Raw genomic sequence first — 19,545 nt, forward strand, 5'->3', positions numbered from 1 at the left:
AAACTTGTAGAAACAACAGTTGCTTTGTGCATCTCTCACCAGGAGGATGGTGACCTTTTACCTAACTTGTCATCCTGTCTCCAAACTAGCATGAAATGTCATGAATGAGCACATCTCAGGTTTCCAGGACCGTCTTCCACATCTATCTTTCCTTGCCGTTGCCTCCACAAGGGCCAACTTCAGAGATCAGCATGCTGTTATTTTTTGTCCTGTGTGCCCTCTTTCTCTCCTTCCAGCCCGCTCCTCCTTCACCTCATCACTGTTTCTTCTGGGAGTTTAATTCTTCCACCATTCCCCTCCCCGTCCCCTGCTCAGACTCCCCTTGTGTCTGCTAGCCACCTGCAGGTGCGCTGCGATATCCCCACTCAGTAGGAAAGTATGACTTCATGTAGAGGACAGCTATGCCTCTTCTCTGGAAGAAGAAGAAGAAGAAGAGTTGGTTCTTATATGCCGCTTTTCCCTACCCGAAGGAGGCTCAAAGCGGCTTACAGTCGCCTCCCCATTCCTTGTGGAAAGCTCCACAGGAAACTGTGCAACTCAAAGAAGAAAACCCAATAAGCAGTTATAAGCAATGCAAAAATGAATGGAGTCCCTTAGATAGAAGCCTGGGTGGGGGGAGATGGGGGTGTTTCTGGAGGGCATAAGAAGGCCTAGGGGGGGGGAGGGGCCCGTGCATATCATTCAGATTGCACTCCAACCTCTGAAAATGCTGTTTTTTCTTTCCTGTTGAATAAACTTACGTAGGTTTTTTTTTAGCAGACCCACAGAATTGCTGTCTCTGTTGTCTAATGTCATCAGGAAACTCAAATCCTACTGTGATTTTTCATGCTTTCAATAGTGTCCAGCCTATAAAATTGTTTTCAGTTCCTGCCACAAGTATGTACTGAAAAGATCACCTTGGATGTTACTTTGATTTGATTGACCTTCTTTCACTAATTCTACGCTCTCCCCCCCCCCCCCCACTGAGGCCCTCTGTTGATTCTTTCATTCTACCTTTTAGCCAAGCTTGTATTCATGTTCTGATTTCCTTATTGGCTAGGAAGTCACACGTTGCTTCATGTAGACAATTTTCATGCCGCCTTTGTTGCCCCAAAAGCTATTTTCCTATTTAATGGAATAGCTTAAGGAGACAGAGCAAGAGACAGGAAACTGGGACTGCCACCGACGTGTGCCAGGATTTTTCCTTTAAGAGAACTTGCAGAATAAACTCTGCAGATGTTCACCTGGGCAGGATTTTATTGAAAAGGAAATAGAAGGCAAAACCTACAAGTAGGTACATTGGCTCCATCTCAGTTGGTGGACAGAAGAGGAGCTGAGCTGGCCAAGGTCCAGGCTTTGCTCCCATGCAGAGGAAAGCCTAGCTCTATTCAGGCCCCCCCGCCCCCCCCTCCTGGCCCATTACTGACAATTTTGGGAGGAGGGATGGTTGACAGGACCATATATGGCCTTATCACTGATAAACAGGTAACAAATTTTAAAATTCCTTTGGAATTGCAAATGGGCTCCAGAATAATGAAGTCGGTTGTCCTGGATAAAATGACAGCTTTTTAGGTCACATTCTATTACATAGCATCCCATTGTGGGGTCCCTGTCCTCCTCTAACCCTGCTTTCCCAAGACCCCGCCCCCAAATCTCCAGGAATTTCTCAACCGGGAGTTGGTAACCCTAGATGATGTGGGCACCAGACCGTGAAGCCAGACTCCCTCCCATGCACCTCCTCCCCCTTGCCCCAAATCAAGCCACACACCCCAGAACAAACTCTTGGGAAGGAGCAGCCCAGCTGATGCCCGAGTAGTTCAAGCCAGTAAGCCCAGCTAGAAACTTCTTCGGATCCTCCACGCAGTTCTTAGGGAACAGAAGGCAGCGTTTCCCCAAGAGACACAGAGGGTGCCTCGTTTGCCTCCAGGGACTGCCCCCAATTCTGCAGTGGAGGGTCCCTCCTGAGACTCCCACAGGAAGGAAGGGGCTGCAGCAGATGGGAGGGGAAGGGGGGGGCGGATCCTGCCTTCTCCTCTGCCTTCTAAATGAGGCAAAGCCCAAGGGAAGGGGGAGGTTGCCTTCTGCAGAGGGAGAGAAAGAGAGTCGGACTCTTAAGTGTTAAAGGGACGGAGTCTGCGTGCCTAGAGAGGGCTCGCTGACATCACTTCCTCTGGTCTGCCCTTCCCAGGAGCCCGGAATTGACCCCATTGGATGCAGATGCCATATATATCCATTTATGTGTATACACACACACAATCTTGATTCAATCTTGCAGGAGGTCGCAGATCTGCCAGTTCCTTTACAGAAGAATCTAGAAGAGGAGGAAGGTGATCCCTTGGTCCAGGTGAAGGTTGTTGGGAGAGGGAGAGAGGATGAGGGCAGAGCCGAACCCAGCTGAACCCGAAGCAGAGAAAGACCCTGATGCCAGCGAGGCTAGGAGCAGAGGGCAGCTCTGGGGAGGAGCCCTGCAGGAGAGCTCTGGAGGCAACAGCCCCCCTCCAGATGTGCAGCACCAGCAATTCCGGCAGTTCAGCTACGAAGATGCCCAGGGGCCCCGGGAGGTGTGCAGCCGGCTCCACCGTCTGTGCCGCCGCTGGCTGGAGCCGGAGAGGCGCAGCAAGCGGGAGATGCTGGACCGGGTGACCCTGGAGCAGTTCCTGGCCGTCCTGCCCCCGGAGATGCAGGGCTGGGTGCGGGAGTGCCGGCCGGAGAGCAGCGCCCAGGCGGTGGCCCTGGCCGAAGGCTTCCTCCTCAGCCAGGCCCAGCCGCAGGAGGACCACGAGCGGCAGGTGAGGGGGATTCATCCAGGTTGGGCGGGGGGCAAAGAATATGGACAACAGGCCTTTGAAATCCACAGAGATTCCCCCAGCTTTTGTTGATGCTCTCCTCCCCCATCAGCCTGTTTCCTCTTCCTTTCCTTGTCAGTGCTCCCTGACAGGAGTCCCTGCTTCTTTTTCAGGCATGGGAAAAGAGCGTTCAGGAGCGTTGCCACAGAGCAGCTTTTCTGGGTAAGATGGGAAAGGGTGTCGTTCCTGCCAAACTGCCTCTTGTCTGCCGGGGGGGGGGGGCTGCCTTGATGCCTCACAATAGATGCTCCCCTCCAGCTTCTTCCTTTAGAAATTCAGATTGGGATAGAGAGACCTTGATCAGATAGGATATGAATATTTGAGTATAAGAACCAAGATTCCTGGAAAGCTGAAATGACACCGTTGCGCTGGGATTGTAGAATGGAGGGGAAAGCCTCCTCTCTCATTGGGTGGCTTAACTTCAAAGAGATTTGTGGACGTGGGATATGTCAGATATTGGATATGGGAGCTGCGGTCCTATCGGTGGGTTTAGAACTGCCTGTTCCTTGCATTTCAGAGCTCTTCCTACTTATTTATATGAATTCTGAACTACAGGACAAACAGACCACTATTTCACATATGGCAACTGTATCAAGATTTGTGAAGAGCCAAAAATATCCAAAATAAGGATGCAAGGATAGTGCTGGCTATGAGCCAAGACAGGGAGAACCATATCCCACCCCACCCCCAAAAACACACACAAATATTTAAGATGCAGAGTACTTGGAAAGTACAGAATGCCAACCATTTCCCTTCTTGTCCTTCCAGGGGGTGCCAGGGATTCTCTACTCTGTTTTGGTGGCATAGTGGAAGCCACTTTTTGCCAGCCAGATGGGGTAAGTGGATCGTGCTGCTGGGTGCTCCCCCCCCTCCGAAGGCCGGGGAGATCCTCTCTCTCTTCCCCTCAGCTGTTCTCTGTGCAGAGTAGAAATTGAAAGCATTTTCAAGGACTCGGCCTTGACCCTCAGCATCTTTTTAGATTGCCTTAGAAAAAGAAGGGTTCTTACATGATTGGGAAGTTACAGGGTGTTTCCCCCCTCTCTTTCCAGGGCCGGGTGACCTTGGAGGAGGTGTCTGTCCATTTCTCGGAGGAGGAGTGGGCTCTGCTGGATCCGGGCCAAAGGAGGCTTCACCAGGAAGTCATGGAGGAGAACAGTCAGAACGTGGCCTCTCTGGGTAAGGCCCAGAGGGAAGGCAGAAGTCATTCCTGGCTGGATAGCTTGCCTAGTCGGTCTCTTCTGCTCTCAGAAGCTAAGAAGGGTTGATCCTGGTTACGACATGGAAGGGGGACCTCTAAGGAACTCCAGGGTCACTAGAGGCAAACAATGGCAAGCTCCTCTTGCTTGACAACCCGACAGGGTGGCCATGTCAGCTGTGAGTTTTGGCCCTTCCCACCACAGCCCCTGGAGGCCCCTGGAGACTCTCAGCAGTGCCTGCAAGCCCAGGCAGGGAAGGGAACCTGAACTTATTTGTGTGCCAGCCAAAAGATTGCCAGCCAAAAAATGTCAATTAAAGGGAACATGAGACGGGGTTTTAGACCCATCTCCTGAAGGCTGGAGGGGCTCATTCTTCTTCTGGACCACATCATCTTCATTTGGATGAAAAACCATAGAAGGCCAGACAGGAGGGGACTGGGCCTCCAATAATGCCTTGTGGGACATCAACTGTGCTTCCTCTTAGCCGTGGAAATGAGCCTTTAAAATAATGACAATAGTGTCTCTGTTTGTATAGAGACCCATCGCACTATAAGAGGATAGCTGTGGGCCAAAGGGGCAGAAGGATGAATTGGGACCCCCCTGCAGTGTTCATCCTACTTACACCTGTGTCATGGCTTAGGCCTGGCTCAAGGACTCACTAGAAGTCCTGAAGTTCCCTCCTCGTTTCTCCACCACTTTGGGTCGCTATCAGGATCAGCAACGGGATCCTTCTGGATTCCAGCCGGAGCCCCCCTCCCCTTCCCATTGCGTGGCTCTTTCAGATGTTTGAGTTCTCCTTTTTGCCAGTGAGCAGCTGTGGTTCAGACAGCCTGGGTCCAAAATCTGAATGCTTCTTAGGGCTGGAATGTCTAGGAGTCACGGGTCTGTTTCTTTCCTCCAGAGGAAAACTTCTGGCTCCCAAACCAAATTCCATTTTGCTAATAGAAGAAGGAGGCGATCTGCCAGCCCAAGAAGTAAAAGAACCAGTGAGATCTTCAGGCGTAGTTTTCCTTGTGAGGTGGAAGCAGAGACACCCCCTCTTGGGCTTAATGCCACCACATGGAGAGAGGAGGGATTTCTCAGGAGGAAACACCACTACAATAGGAAAATTGTGAATTAACTCAGAAACAAATGCTGGCTTGTTTGTACCTCAGCTTGGTGGGGAATCTTTACACAGTGCTCAAATATAGTACACGTTGATTTACATAAAGCCAGGAGCTTCTAATCTGGTGAGCTGGGTTTGATTCCCCACTCCCGCACATGCAGCCAGCTGGGTGACCTTGCTCTTGCTAGGTCTGTCGGAGCTCTCTCAGCCTCACAGAGGATGTCTGTTGTGGGGAGAGGAAAGGGAAGGCAATTGTAAGCTGCATTGAGAGTCCTTTGGACACTGAAAAGCGGGGTATAAAACTCAACTGTGCTTTTTCCATCCTGCCTTGCCACAGGCCTCTTCAAATTGGCTCACAACTGTAATCAATTTTAAAAGCAAGGGGCACAAGAAGGTTATAAAATAACCCTTGAGTTACCTCAAAAATCTCCCGAGAACTCTCCTCTGGTTAGAAGAAGAACCTAGCAGAAATGAAAAAATTATCAACTAAGAGAATGCCTGGCTGGGAATAATTGTTTTGGCCCGGTTCCGAAATGATAAGAATGTTCCAGGAAACATTCTTCCTCAGATGAGGGGCCACCACTGAAAATGCCCAGTCGCCAGTCTCCTCCTGTCTCAGCCCTGCAGGGAGGGACATAGATTGCAGGGCTTGGGAAGCTACTCTTGTATAGTGGGTGGTGTACGGTCAATTTTGATAAGTTTGGAGGTCATATCAGGTCTCCAGTTCAGGTGTGAAGCTCTGCTCAAATGCACTGTCCAATAAGTAAACTAAGCCCCAGGTGGGGGAGGCCTGACAGGAGCAGGTCTCCCATCTCTCCTTTCTCCCCTAGTGGTGAGGCCAGCTACGACTGTGGATGTTATTTTTGGAAGAGACTTGGCAAAAGCCATCTAGTCCAACCTCCCATTTCCCGCAGTGGCCACCTAGAATCCCTGGAAGAGTCACAAGAAGAGGAGCCAGAGCCAAAGCATCCCTTTTCAGAGAGATAACTGCCAGGTTCCACCTGGTCCATATTGTATGTGATAGTCTGCAGCTTCCGAGACGAGGACTAGGAGCCATGGGTTCAAATTATGGGAAAGGAGCTTCCACTTAAATATTAGGAAGCATTTTCTGAAGGTGAGAGCTGTTCGTAGTTGAAAGATGCTAACTCGGAAGGTGGAGGAGTCTCCTTCACTGCAGTTTTTAGGAGGAGATTGGATGAGCATCTGCCAGGAGAGTGTGATTTTTAAATCCCTGAGAAAGTGGAGCAGGACTAGGTGGCCGTTTATAGGATCTTCCAGCGCTCTGTGATTATGATTCTGAACTACCCTCTAAGGAAAACTCTGTAAGCAATTAATACTGGGCAGGATTTCTTTCTCAGTCAAGTGGTTTATGCCAGGTCATTTATATACCTTCTATATTGCATTCTGCTTTTGTTTAAAAGGATTACTATTATTTTCTCTTCTAGATGCACACAGTCCCCAGAACAAATCTGAGGGAGAGCCAGAATGTCATCTGCCTGACACAAAACAGAAGAGAAACACTGGAAGAAAATGGAAGAGGAGGGATGAGTGCTCTGCTTCTCAGGGTGCTGAAGCTGTGGTGTTTGATACACACCAAAGAAATAACACAGAGGGGAAACCATATAAATGCATGGATTGTGAAAAGAGCTTTGCTTGGAATTCTGAACTTATTAAACATAAACGTATCCACACTGGGGAGAAACCCTATAAATGCTTGTATTGTGAAAAGAGATTTGCTCAGAGTTCACAGCTTACTAGCCATCGACGAATCCACACTGGGGAGAAACCATATAAATGCTTGGAATGTGGAAAAAGCTTTGCTTGGAGGGACAGCCTTATTGCCCATCAACAAATCCACACAGGGGAGAAACCATATAAATGCTTGGATTGTGAAAAGAGTTTTGCTTGGAGTTCTGATCTAACTAAACATCAGCGTATCCATACAGGGCAGAAACCATATAAATGTTCAGACTGTGGAAAGCGCTTTGTTTTGAACAAACAGCTTACATATCATCAACGTATCCACACTGGGGAGAAACCGTATAAATGCTTGGATTGTAAAAAGAACTTTGCTCAGAGTTCACACCTGACGGTCCATCAACGTATCCACACTGTGGAGAAACCATATAAATGCATGGAATGTGAGAAGAGTTTTACTTGCAGTTCACATCTTACTGAACATCAACATATTCACACAGGTGAGAAACCGTATAAATGCTTGGAGTGTGGAAAGACCTTTGCTCGGAGTTCGGATCTTACTAAACATCAGCGTATTCACACAGGAGAAAAACCGTATAAATGCTTGGAGTGTGAAAAGAACTTTGCTCAAAGTTCACAACTTACGACCCATCAACGTATCCACACCGGGGAGAAACCATATAAATGCCTTGAGTGTGGAAAGAGCTTTTCTTCAAGTTCACATCTTACTAGACATCAGCATGTTCACACAGGAGAGAAACCATACAAATGCTTGGATTGTGGAAAGAGCTTTGCTTGGAGTCACAGCCTTACAGCACATCGGCGATTCCACACACTGGAAAAACCATATAGATGCTTGGATTGTTCAAAGAGCTTTGCTCAGCGGTCACAGCTGACTGCCCATCAACGAATCCACACAGGGGAGAAACCATATAAATGCTTAGAGTGTGGTAAGAGCTTTGCTCAGAATTCACAGATCACTGCCCATCGAAGAATCCACACAGGGGAGAAACCCTATAAATGCTTAGATTGTGCAAAGAGCTTTGCTCAGAGTTCACATCTTAAATCCCATCAACGTATTCACACTGGGGAAAAGCCATATAAAAGCTTGGATTGCTCAAAGAGCTTTGGTTGGAGGGACAGTCTTAAAGCCCTTTGATAAATCCATACTGGGAGAGAGGCATGCAAATGCTTGGAGGGTGGAAAGAGCTTACTGGCCATCAAAGAATCCACAGCAGGGGGGGGGGGACAGGGACCACAAAATAATCCTAATTCTTCTCGGCATAAATCCCATTAATAAAAAGGAATATGTTTTGACAGGGGGATATGTTTCCAACAATAGATCCCTATTCTACTGGAGTATCTGGTCTTTCCTAGTGAGGGATGTTCTCCCTTCTTGTTATTGTGAGGTGAATATCCCTCCCTGGGATGGCTTCATATGAGTTTTCCAAAGGCCCACTGCCTAGAGTAGCCCTTTTCTCCAGGGGCTGCTGCTCAGTGGCAGTTATGTGCTTGGCACAATGAATAGGGCCATAACTTCCCCTTCAATCCCGATAGACCCAGCTGATCCTGGAGAACTGGATTTCACACCTCTGAATGTGGAGGTTCTGCTTAGCCACTGGGGCTAGTAGCCATCAATAGGCTTATCCTCCTTGAATCTACCTGATCCCCCTTTAAAGCTCTTTCCTGTAGCCAGAACTCCATCGTCTTGTAGTGAATTCCACTTCTTAATCAATCTCTGTGTGATTTTTTCTCCATCCTGAATCTCTGGCCCACCATCTTCACTGGATGCCTCTGATCTGTCTTCTACGAGAGGGAGAAAAAGCTCTTTGTCAACTCTCTCCACCCCATGGATCCCAGAGGGAAGGGGCTCCAACCCTGTGTGTGAACCAGGCACTTGGTTCAAATTATTTGAGCACAGTCCAAGCTGCTGGCCTTGAACCACACAGAATATGCCAGCAAGGGAGTCGAGCTTCCCGTGGACTGGAAACCATTTAACTTGTACCAAGGGCCAGCTTGGTGTAGTGGTTAGGCTTCTAATTGGTGAGCTGGGTTTGTTTCCCTGCTCCTCCGTGTGCAGCCAGCTGGGTGACCTTGGGCTAGTCACAGTCCTATTAGAAGCTGTTCTCCTAGAGAGGTCTCTCTCAGAGCTCTCTCAGCCTCACCTTCCTCACAGGTTCTGTTGTGGAGAGAGGAAGGGAAGGTGATTGTAAGCCGCTCTGAGACTCTTTGTGGGGTAAAAATACCAACTCTTTTTATTTGATAGATATTTGTTGAAGCCCAAGAGGGTGGGCATCTGAGGCTGATAAGAATGTCTAAACAGCACAGAAGTGAAGCCAAAGTTCAAAGGTGAGGTGTACTGGTTGAGGCCCAACAGAAACTTGTAATAACGATTTTAGATACTCTTTGTAATGATAAAAAGTAGCAATCCCTCATTTTTTATGTATTTTAAGACAATATTCAAAAGCAGAGAACTTTGTGTGTGTCGTGACCCAGGGGGAGAGCGAGCGGTTTTAGGAGCTGATTGTAAAAACCTCTAAAGGGGAGTGATTGGGGGCCTCTCAGAAAGGGCCCTCGCTTGTGACCGGCTTCCCTTTGGGGAAGAGAGTTCGTGTCACGGATGCCTTTCCGTTGTCTGCGTGTGGCTGCAAAGGCTGCCGTGACTGTCAAGGACAGCTCGCAATAAAAGATAAAGTGAAAGCGAAGCCAGCCTCACTTCTTGCAGCTGTTCTGGAGGCGAGCCTCTTGCCCGGAGTCGGGCGATGTGGGCGAGGGAGGGAGGCGGGCTGGAGGCCCGGGACCTCCGAGGGGCTCCTCTGCATCTGGAGGGGGCAGAGGCCCCGAAAAGGGCGCCCGGGTGGACGCCGCCCGCCCCTGGCCCGCGGCCGAAGGGCTCGGGGGCTGGGCAAGGCCAAGAGGGGGAGAAATGGGGCGGCCTCCGCCAAGGGGGCAGCCGGGCCCGGAGCGCCTCCTCAGCAGCGCCTCCTCCTCCTCCTCCTCCTGCCTGGCTTGGCGCCTTTTCTTCCTTATAAGGAACGCCCCGACTCCTCCCCGCCCCCTGGCGGCCTCCGCGGGCGGCGCAGGAGGGAGCGCTCGGGGGAGTCCGTCCCAGGGGGAGCGAGACGGAGGCGGCCCGCCTAGAGCGGCCGGTGGGCGGACTTCCTGCGGCCGTGCCTGGAAGGGGCCGCCAGTCCAACCGGTAAGGCGCACGGGGGGCGGGGGGCGGGGGGCGGGGGGCGGCCTGCGGGGGGGGGGTCTTGGAGAGCCCCCTCCCTCCCCCCCCCTTCCTGCGGCCACCTCCGCCCGCCTGGGCTCGGCTGGGCTCCCGGGGGGTGGGGGGTGGGCGGCTGAGGGCCGGGTCTGCGGCCTCTGCGGGGAGCGGCCTGGAGCCGCTCAGCCTTGCCTGCGGGGGGGGGCGGGCTGATTCCCCGCGCCTCCCCCCCCCCCCACGTGCCGCCGTCTGGGTGACCCCGGGCTCGCTCGACAGAGCATTCAGGGGAACGGGAGGGCCATTGGAAGCCCCTTTGAGACTCCCCCTGAAAGAGAAAAGCGGCAGATAAGAACCGGCTCTTCTTCTTTGCAGGCGGTCACAGTTCCAGCACCTGCCTGTATTGGGAATCATTGGGAATGTCCACCTTGTTTTATGGGATTATATTTCAATTGTAAACCACCATGAGCCTTTCGGGAGTGCCGGTATAGAAGCTGAATAATTAATAAGTATAGAAGGATCTGGCAGGGGAGGAAGGTGATCCAGTGGTCCAGGTGAAGCGTGTTTGGAGACAAAGGGAGGATGAGGGAGGAGCCAGACTCACCTGCCCCTGGATCAGGAAAAGGTCTGGACGGCACCAAGGCTGGGAGCAGGAAAGAGCTGTGGGCAGGAACTGTGCAGGAGAGCTCGGGAGAAGATGTCCTCCCTCCAGCTGTGCAGTGCCTGCAATTCCGGCGGTTCGGCTACCAGGAGGCTGAGGGGCCCCGAGAGGTCTGCAGCCGACTCCACCATCTTTGCAGCCAGTGGCTGAAGCCGGAGAGGCACAGCAAGCAGGAGATGCTGGACCTGGTGACCCTGGAGCAGTTCCTGGCCGTCCTGCCCCCGGAGGTGGAGAATTGGGTCCAGGAGTGCCGGCCGGAAACCAGTTCCCAGGCGGTGGCCCTGGCTGAAGGCTTCCTCCTGAGCCAGGTGGAGGAAAAGGATCAGGACCAGCAGGTGAGGAGAATTCATCTAGGTTTGGTGGTGGGGTGCAAAATATGAACAATACTCTCAACATCCACACAAATTAACCCTGTCTTTAATTCCCCCCCCCCCCCCCCCAGTCTGTTTCGTCTTCTGTTTCTCTTTACTTTCCCCTAATGGGATTTTGATTTCCTTTTCAGGCATGGGGGACGATCACGCAGGAGCTTTATCCTGGAGCCATTTTTCTGGGTAAGATTGAAAAGGGTGTTTTTCATAACTGTAGGTGGGCTGTCTTGATGCCCCAAGAGAGATGCTCCCCGCTGTCTTCTCAGTTCAGAAATTCCGTTTGGGAAAGTAAAACCAAAAAGCAGTTTCAATTCACTGCAAGATGACAGGACAAATAGAGCAAAGGTAGTTGAATCGGCCTCCAGAATCCCATGATGATGATTAATGTCAGAAGTTGGGCGAACGCTGCAGTGGTTTAGTACAAAGAATGAAAGTATCGTAAGCTTCGACACGCCTTACGTCAAGGAATGCCCAGTGCTGGCAGACCTCAAAAGGACTTTGGCTGAAGGTGGCCATCAGGTGGTTAAAAAAACTGTTCTGTTAAGGTAAGAGTGTTGTCCAAAAATGATCTAGGAGGATCATCCTGAAAATACCCTGTTTGGCCCGCTCACATCACTGGCCTCCTCATTCTCTAGGATATTCTGGGATTATTATAATCAGTAACCCATCAGTATCTGTTACTAGAGGCAAAGCCTGTTGCTCCCAGGGATCCCGTGGGCAGTAGCCCCCACACCAGCCCTGTGGCCTTCCTGGGTGCTGGCCACATGGCAAAAGGGTAAATCATGGTTTTCACACACACAGGAGAGCTTCACATGCACCCATGCGTGTCTCAGAGTGCTTATCTTTGGACTGCAGGGGAGAATGGCTCAAGGAACATTCCCAATCCCAAATAGGATGCAGGTCTGGTCAGTGGGCGCTTTAGTATGTAGGCATGCCCTGATTTTATTGAGCCTATGCTAAAAGCTTTGAGTTTTTAGCTTGATTAATAATAAATACTGATATATTTTTTTTTTAATTCTGCTCCACCGGGTATAGGCTTAAGTTCATTTCACTTGTGTTGACCTTTTTAGGTTCTTGTCTGTGGCGTGTCTCACCATGTTGCCTGGCTGTAAAGAATTCTGGGATATGGGAGCCATGCGCTGAGAATTGCCTGTTCCCTACGTTTCAGGGTTCCTCCTCCTCAGTTCACGGAATTCCATACCATTGAACAAACAGACCACTGTTTCCTATATAAGAATTGGATCACTTTTGGATCAGGCAAATATGGATGGAAGGATAGTTCCAGTTAGGAGCCACGGCAGGGAGAATCTTATTCCGCCTTCCCCTCTGCACTGAGATGCCAGGAGGCCTGGGAGTCAGAACTCCTTCCGTTTCCCCTCTTACTTCTTCCAGGTGGTGCCAAACATTCTTCGCCTTCCCTTTGTGACAGAGAGGAAGCAGCCTCCATGCGGCCTACTTGGGTAAGCGTGGAGCTCTGGATCGTGGCCTTGGGTGCCTCTCCTCACCTTCCCTTGGCCAGGGCGAGTCTCCTTCTGTCTCCTTCCCTTGGCTGTTTTCTGGGCTGCTCATTGGATGGAAAATGAGAATGGAGGTTTGAATCCTGACTGTCAGCAGAGTTATTATGGACTCTTTAATTGTCCTCAGCCGGGGAAGATTTCTGACATTTCCTGAGAAGAGTTTGTTTGTGTGCTTCTCTTTCCAGGGCCGGGTGACCTTGGAGGAGGTGTCTGTCCATTTCACGGAGGAGGAGTGGGCTCTGCTGGATCCGGGCCAGAGGAGGCTTCACCAGGAAGTCATGGCGGAGAACGGCCAGAACGTGGCCTCTCTTGGTAAGGCTCCCCTGGCTCTCAATCTGCAGAGGCTGAAGGCAGAACTCATTCCTCCCACGAAGGACGTCAGTACTGACCAGCATGGCCTGGGCTTGTTCGGTCTTTTCCGCACTCAGTAGTTCAGCAGGGTCGGTCCAGGTTAGCCTATGGATGGGAGACCGCGAAGGAATCTGGGATCGCTATGCAGAGGCAAGCAAGGGCAAACCATCTCTATCCATTTCGTGCCTTCACAAACCTACGGGGTCACCATCAGTGGCTGTGACTTGATGGTGCTTCTTACCCACCCCCACTAGTATGGGTCTTCCAAGGGGCAAGGGAGGGGCCTTCTGCATAGCTGCCCCCTGAGTATTCATGTCAAGGAACACAGCAGAGATGGGAGGCAAACCCCTCCCCAATTCCCCATGGAGGACTGAACAGGCTCATTGTTTTTCAGGGGCAACAGAATCATGTGTGGAGGTGAAAATCCATAGGCCGGAGGGCAGGAGGGGGATGGACTTCCATAGATTACGGAATGTGAACAGCAGCCTCTTGTTGGGCCTTTCAGAGCAGCCAAAGAAACGACTCTTTTAAAGAATGGCAATAACAAAGAGAATACCAAGAATACTATTTCTAGAGACTATTTATAGACACTCATCATGCATTTTCCAAAGTTTGAAAAGACATTTCCTTGTCTGAAGACTTCACATCCCCCCATGGTCCTTGAGGAGGGTCAGTGTGGGGCAGGGAGAGAAGAAAGGGATGAATCAGGTCCTTCTGCTGTCTTCGGTCTACTCACACCAGTGTAGGCCTAGGTGTGCCTCGGAATTTTAGAAAAATGTGGCACAGCCCTGAAGGTCAAACCAAGAAAGATAGACGTGGGTGAGTTTTCCCGGGTGAATTTCTGCTTGCCGTGCTGCCCTTGGAATCAGAGGGGCTGGGACATCCTTCCGGTTCCTCGGTGGAAGGGGAGGCAAGGGAATGAATGCAGTTCTCAGCTCATTTTGAGTTGATTTGTATAAAACGTGTCTTAAATACAGAAAACAGATTTATGTCTGAAAATGACGTTTCACATTGTTATTAGGCGTCTTGCAGGACCCATCGCCACCTTCTCCCCTCCTGAAAGGGACTCTTTAAAGGGGGAGGAGCCATGGATCAGAATGCCATGCTGGGATGTCGGGGCTTGATGGCCTTGGGAGGGGGTCAGAGATACGGTTTCCCGGAGGCTCCATGTGGGCGAGGCCTTCCCTTTCCTGCACTGAGCTTCCCTCCTCCCTTCTTAAGCCTCAGCTGGAGATTTCAGCATAGACACCCTAGGATTTATTCTTTTATATTTCAACCATTCTTTTAAAAGCACATTCCTCCAGAGATGTGTATCTGTTTTTTTAAGGGCTCAAATCAATGGCCACATCAGCTGTGCAATCCTTCTTCCAAATCATACTTTTCATAAGGCAAGTCTCTAATTTTAGGGTTCTTAATCCAATCTGTAATCCTAGTTAGAGCAGATGCATGAAAATACAGCTTTGCATTTGGTACTCACAAACCTCCTCTCGTCTCGGAGAGCTTTAAAGGCAATCCAAGGTCTTCTGTAATCATTCCCAATAAACTGGCTCAGGCAGCTTTTCCACTGCTGCTGGGTTCTGTCTTTAATATCTATAGGTAATACGTGAAATAAGAAATTGATTTTAGGAACAACATTCATTTTGATAGTTGCTATTCTTGCTGACTATTGCTTGTCTATTTTTTCTAGAGTCTGAAGCTCAAATGACATCTGTGGAAGAACCACACCACCACCACCTCCTGGAGAAGAAACAGCAGAAAAGAATCAAGGGAACAAAATGGACAAGATCCTGTCTTCAGAATGCCTCATGCCTGGTGCTAGAAAGATACCACAGAATGAACACAGGAGAAAGACCTCATCAATGGTTGGAAGCTAGAAGGAAGGATTCTCGGAACGGTATCCTTGTCATTCATCCACAAATACACACAGCAGGCAAGTCATGTAAATGCCTGGAGTGTGGAAATAACGATGCTCAAAAGACACATCATCAACGTATCCACACTGAGGAGAAAACATATAAATGCTTGGAGTGTGGATTGAGCTTTGTTTTTAATTCACAGTTTACTAAACATCAACTTATTCATGCTGGGAAGAAACCATATGAATGCTTGGAGTGTGGAAAGAGTTTTGCTTGGTGTTCACACCTTAAATCCCATCAACGTATCCACACTGGCGAGAAACCATATGAATGCTTGGAATGTGGAAAAAGCTTTGGTTGGCGTTCACACCTTAAATCTCATCAACGTATCCACACTGGGGAAAAACCATATAAATGTGTAGAGTGTGGAAAGAGCTTTGCTGAGAATTCATATCTTAAATCGCATAAACGTGTTCACACTGGGGAGAAACCCTATAAATGCTTGGAGTGTGGATTGAGCTTTGCTTTTAATTCACAGCTTACTAAACATCAACTTATCCATACTGAGGAGAAATCATATGAATGTTTGGTATGCAGAAAGAGCTTTGCTTTTAATTCACAGCTTACTAAACATCAAGTTATCCACACTGGGGAGAAACCCTATGAATGTCTGGAGTGTGGAAAGAGCTTTGCTCATGGTTCAACCCTTAAATCCCATCAACGTATCCACACTGGGGAGAAACCCTACAAATGCTTGGAGTGTGGAAAGAACTTTACTCAGAGTGCACAGCTTAATAAACATCAAGTTATTCACACTGGGGAGAAGCCCTATGAATGCTTGGAGTGTGGAAGGAGCTTTGCTCAGAGTTCACACCTTATATACCATCAACACAGCCACACTGGGGATAAACCATATGAATGCTTGGAGTGTGGAAAGAGCTTTACTTGGAGTTCACAACTTAAATCCCATCAACGTATCCATACAGGGGAAAAACCGTATGAGTGTTTGAAGTGTGGAAAGAGCTTTGCTCAGAGTTCACAACTTAAATCCCATCAACGTATCCACACGGGGGAGAAACCATATGAATGCTTGGAGTGTGGAGAGAGCTTTGCTCAGAATTCACAGCTTAAATGCCATCAACGTACACACACTGGGGAGAAACCATATGACTGCTTGGAATGTGGGAAGAGCTTTGCTTGGAGTTCACACCTTAAATGCCATCAACGTATCCACACTGGAGAGAAACCCTATGAATGCTTGGAGTGTGGAAGGAGCTTTGCTCAAAGTTCACAACTTACATACCATCAACATAGCCACACTGGGGACAAGCCATATGAATGCTTGCACTGTGGAAAGAGCTTTGCATGCAGTTCACAACTTAAATCACATCAACGTATGCACACAGGGGAGAAACCATATGTATGCTTGAAGTGTGGAAAGAGCTTTGGTCAGAGTTCACACCTTAATTCACATCAACGTATCCACACTGGGGAGAAACCATATGAATGCTTGGAGTGTGGAGAGAGCTTTGCTCAGAATTCACAACTTAAATCGCATCAACGGAAACACAGTGGGGAGAAACCATGAGTGCTTGGAGTGTGGAAAGAGCTTTGCTCAGAGTTCATCACAGCTTAATTTCCATCAACGTATCCACACTGGAGTGAATCCATATGAATGTCTAGAGGTTGGGAAGGGTTTTCCTCAGAGTCCACTTCTTTAACGACATTGATGCCTGTAGTAAGAAAAGAGCTTTGCTCACTTATCACAGCTTACTCACCCTCAAGAAACCCACAGTGTACTGGGCGGGAATCACATAAATTCTTAGAATGTGGAAGAGCTTCATTCCAAAGAGAAATCTTAATGTATGCCTAAGAATTAACCCATGAGCCTCTTGTGGCGCAGGGTGGTAAGGCAGCAGAAATGCTGTCTGAAGCTGTCTGCCCATGAGGCTGGGAGTTCAATCCCAGCAGCTGGCTCGAGGTTGACTCAGCCTTCCATCCTTCCGAGGTCAGTAAAATGAGGACCCAGCTTGCTGGGGGGTAAACGGTCATGACTGGGGAAGGCACTGGCCAACCACCCCGTATTGAGTCTGCCATGAAAACGACAGAGGGCGTCACTCCAAGGGTCAGACATGACCTGGTGCTTGCCCAAGAGATACCTTTTTAAGAATTAACCCAGGTGAGAAATCACATATATGCTTGCCTATATTCAGATGAAATAATTGACACAGGAGAACAACCATGCCAATGTTCCCAGTGTGCAGATGTACAAAGGCAGTCCACTTCAAAAGTTACAGAAATGAGAAAGAAACCGGAGCACAGCACTGCACCATTAGACTTTCTTCAAGTCTTTTAATGCTAGTAAACAAGTATACGACTTCCAGAGTGTTCCTCAGTTCCACAAACACTTTCAGAAAACTATTCAGTGACAAGTCTTATTGAAAAATTGTAAACTTCATTAAGAAAAGAAGTTTTCCCCTTTGTGGATTATATTCAGTAACAAAATAAACTGACATTCTTTGAATCATAGTTCTCAAAAGGAACTACGGTAAGCCACATTGAGACTCCTGGTAGAGAAAAGTGACGTGAAACCGACTTGATTGCTGATATATATTTATAATAATAATATGCCGCATCACTCTCGTTTTTATCGCACGGGTAGATTGCCCAAGGTACAGCAACCAGCAGGGGCACTGGATTAAGTAAATGACGTTTGCTATGTTACACTTAATAAAGGCCTCGATTTTGACTTCAGAATCTGATGTCTCACATTTAAAACGTGTACCGGCCTGACACTTTGGACACCTGGGGGTTCTTGGTGGAAAATGTGTCTTTTCCTTGAAATATTTCTTTGTGTGAACCCCCAAGTCAGCCGTGTTTTTACTGTGAGGAAAGGAGTCTACCCTAAGGGAATGATTAAGTGAGCTAGACAGAGAACAAACTCCAGAGCGGGGTCCCTCTCTTAGCAGACTAGAGGCCAAGCCTGAGGGAACCCAAGGGGGCTAGAATGCACACCTGCACGGGGGGGGGGGCTTCCTGGGTGCTGGCTACCTGACAGAAGGGTAGACCCTGGGAGGGGGGAAGGGAGGGGGGAGGCAGCAGTAAGACAGGAAAGGGGAGAGGGAGAGGGTCTGGCTCTCCTTCCCTTCCCCCGTCGGGTCTCTCCAGGGCAATCCTAAACACGTTGGTAACGGTGGGGTCTCGGGGGCTTCCCATGGCAACTCCAGAATACTGTAAGCACATCCTTCTGCAATATTTATTTATTATTTATTTGTTTATTATATTTATATACTGCCTTCCTCAAGGGCTCAGGGCAGTTTCCAGAAAACAGGGAGGATACAATTAACACATGGTAACAAGTAACAATAATAGCAGTAATATAACAATAATAATTTAACATGATAATAACAATGATACATAAAATAGAAATTGTGAGAGCCTCAGCTCAACTCTTACTGGGACCCAGTGGGTTAAACCGATTAGTGTTGGTCGTAGGGGGGGGGGGGCTTGGGGGCCAACTGGAAGCAATGGTTTGGTCGACCTCAACCCAATGCCTGGCAGAGGAGCTCCCTCCGGGAGGAATCTGTTTGGGTTCCCTCGTGGCCCCGATCCCCTCTGGGAGCTCCTTCCACCGGGGGGGGGGGGGGCAGGATGGAGAAGGCTCTGGCCCCGGTGGAGGCCAGGCGGGCTTCCTCGGGGCCAGGGACCGCCAGGAGGCTGGAGGTGGCAGAGCGCGGGGCTCTCTCAGGAGGGGAGGTGGGGAGGCGGCCCCTCAGGGATCCTGGGCCCAGACCGCCTATGGCCAAGCAGCCCCTCGCCTCTTCTGCGGGAGGGGGGGGAGAGGCCCCTGGGGAGAAGGGCCAGGAGGCCGGGGGGGGTGGGGGGGGAAGGTCCATGACCCCCGCCCTCCCCGAGAGCCTCTCCCACCCCCTGCGGCCTAGGGCAGGGCAGGGCAGGGCAGGGTAAGGTCGGGGGCGGGCAGACCAGTCCCTGCCCGCCCCCCCCCCGCGTCCCCCTGCGCCTGGCTGGCCTTCCGGGGGCTCCTCCAGGGCCCGTCCAGCCGCCCGAGGGGAGGGGAGGGGAGGGGAGGGGAGGGCGCCGCGGGGCTGGGGCTGGGGCGAGGGGCGGCCCGGTCTCCCTCCGCCTGCCGGCTCGGGGCAGCCTCCGCCCGGCCCAGCCAGCCAGCCAGGCAGGAGTCAGGCCGAGGGGGAAGGGGCCGCCAGTCCAACCGGTAAGGCGCACGGGGGGGGGGGGCTCCGCCTTTGTCCCTTGGAGCGGGGAGGGGGGCGGGGGGCGGCCTGCGGGGGGGGGGTCTTGGAGAGACCCCTCCCTCCCCCTCCCCCCCTTCCTCCGGCCACCTCCGCCCGCCTGGGCTCGGCTGGGCTCCCGGGGGGGGGGCGGCCTGTGCGGGGAGCGGCAGAAGTCGTGGCCTGAAGGAGGCGGCCCGAGGGCAGGAGCCGCGCAGGAGGAGGAGGACCACGCCCCCTGAGAGCCCATCCTGGCCCTTTGCGCAGCGCTCCGGGGCGGCTTTCAGGTGTCCCTTGGGGGAGGAGAGGAAGGGAAGGCGACTGGAAGCTGCTTTGAGCCTCCTTCAGGAAGAGGAAAGCGGCATAGAAGAACCAACTCTTCTTCTTCTTCTTCTTCTTCTTCTTCTTCTTCTTCTTCTTCTTCTTCTTCTTCTTCTTCTTCTTCTTCTTCTTCTTCTTCTTCTTCTTCTTCTTCTTCTTCTTCTTCTTCTTCTTCTTCTTCTTCTTCTTCTT

General features: G+C 50.4%; 2 protein-coding genes across 2 annotated transcripts; both read left to right on the plus strand.

Annotated features, from left to right (window-relative positions):
* The first annotated feature begins 699 nt into the window (after window positions 1-699).
* LOC143834140 (uncharacterized) lies at window positions 700-17,542 on the plus strand. The gene is made up of 7 exons (XM_077330746.1): window positions 700-2,768; window positions 2,939-2,987; window positions 3,594-3,661; window positions 3,875-4,001; window positions 6,572-7,954; window positions 14,221-14,239; window positions 14,753-17,542. Exons 1-7 carry the CDS (start codon window positions 2,352-2,354, stop codon window positions 16,371-16,373), a joined length of 3,684 nt encoding a protein of 1,227 aa, XP_077186861.1. The 5' UTR covers window positions 700-2,351; the 3' UTR covers window positions 16,374-17,542.
* Window positions 9,881-13,518, plus strand: LOC143834108 (zinc finger protein 483-like). The gene is made up of 6 exons (XM_077330708.1): window positions 9,881-10,023; window positions 10,408-11,028; window positions 11,196-11,244; window positions 12,454-12,521; window positions 12,764-12,890; window positions 13,324-13,518. Exons 2-6 carry the CDS (start codon window positions 10,615-10,617, stop codon window positions 13,458-13,460), a joined length of 795 nt encoding a protein of 264 aa, XP_077186823.1. The 5' UTR covers window positions 9,881-10,023; window positions 10,408-10,614; the 3' UTR covers window positions 13,461-13,518.
* Window positions 17,543-19,545: the final 2,003 nt, after the last annotated feature.

Source organism: Paroedura picta, chromosome 3 (genome assembly GCF_049243985.1).
Source record: "Paroedura picta isolate Pp20150507F chromosome 3, Ppicta_v3.0, whole genome shotgun sequence".
Classification (NCBI taxonomy): domain Eukaryota; kingdom Metazoa; phylum Chordata; class Lepidosauria; order Squamata; family Gekkonidae; genus Paroedura; species Paroedura picta.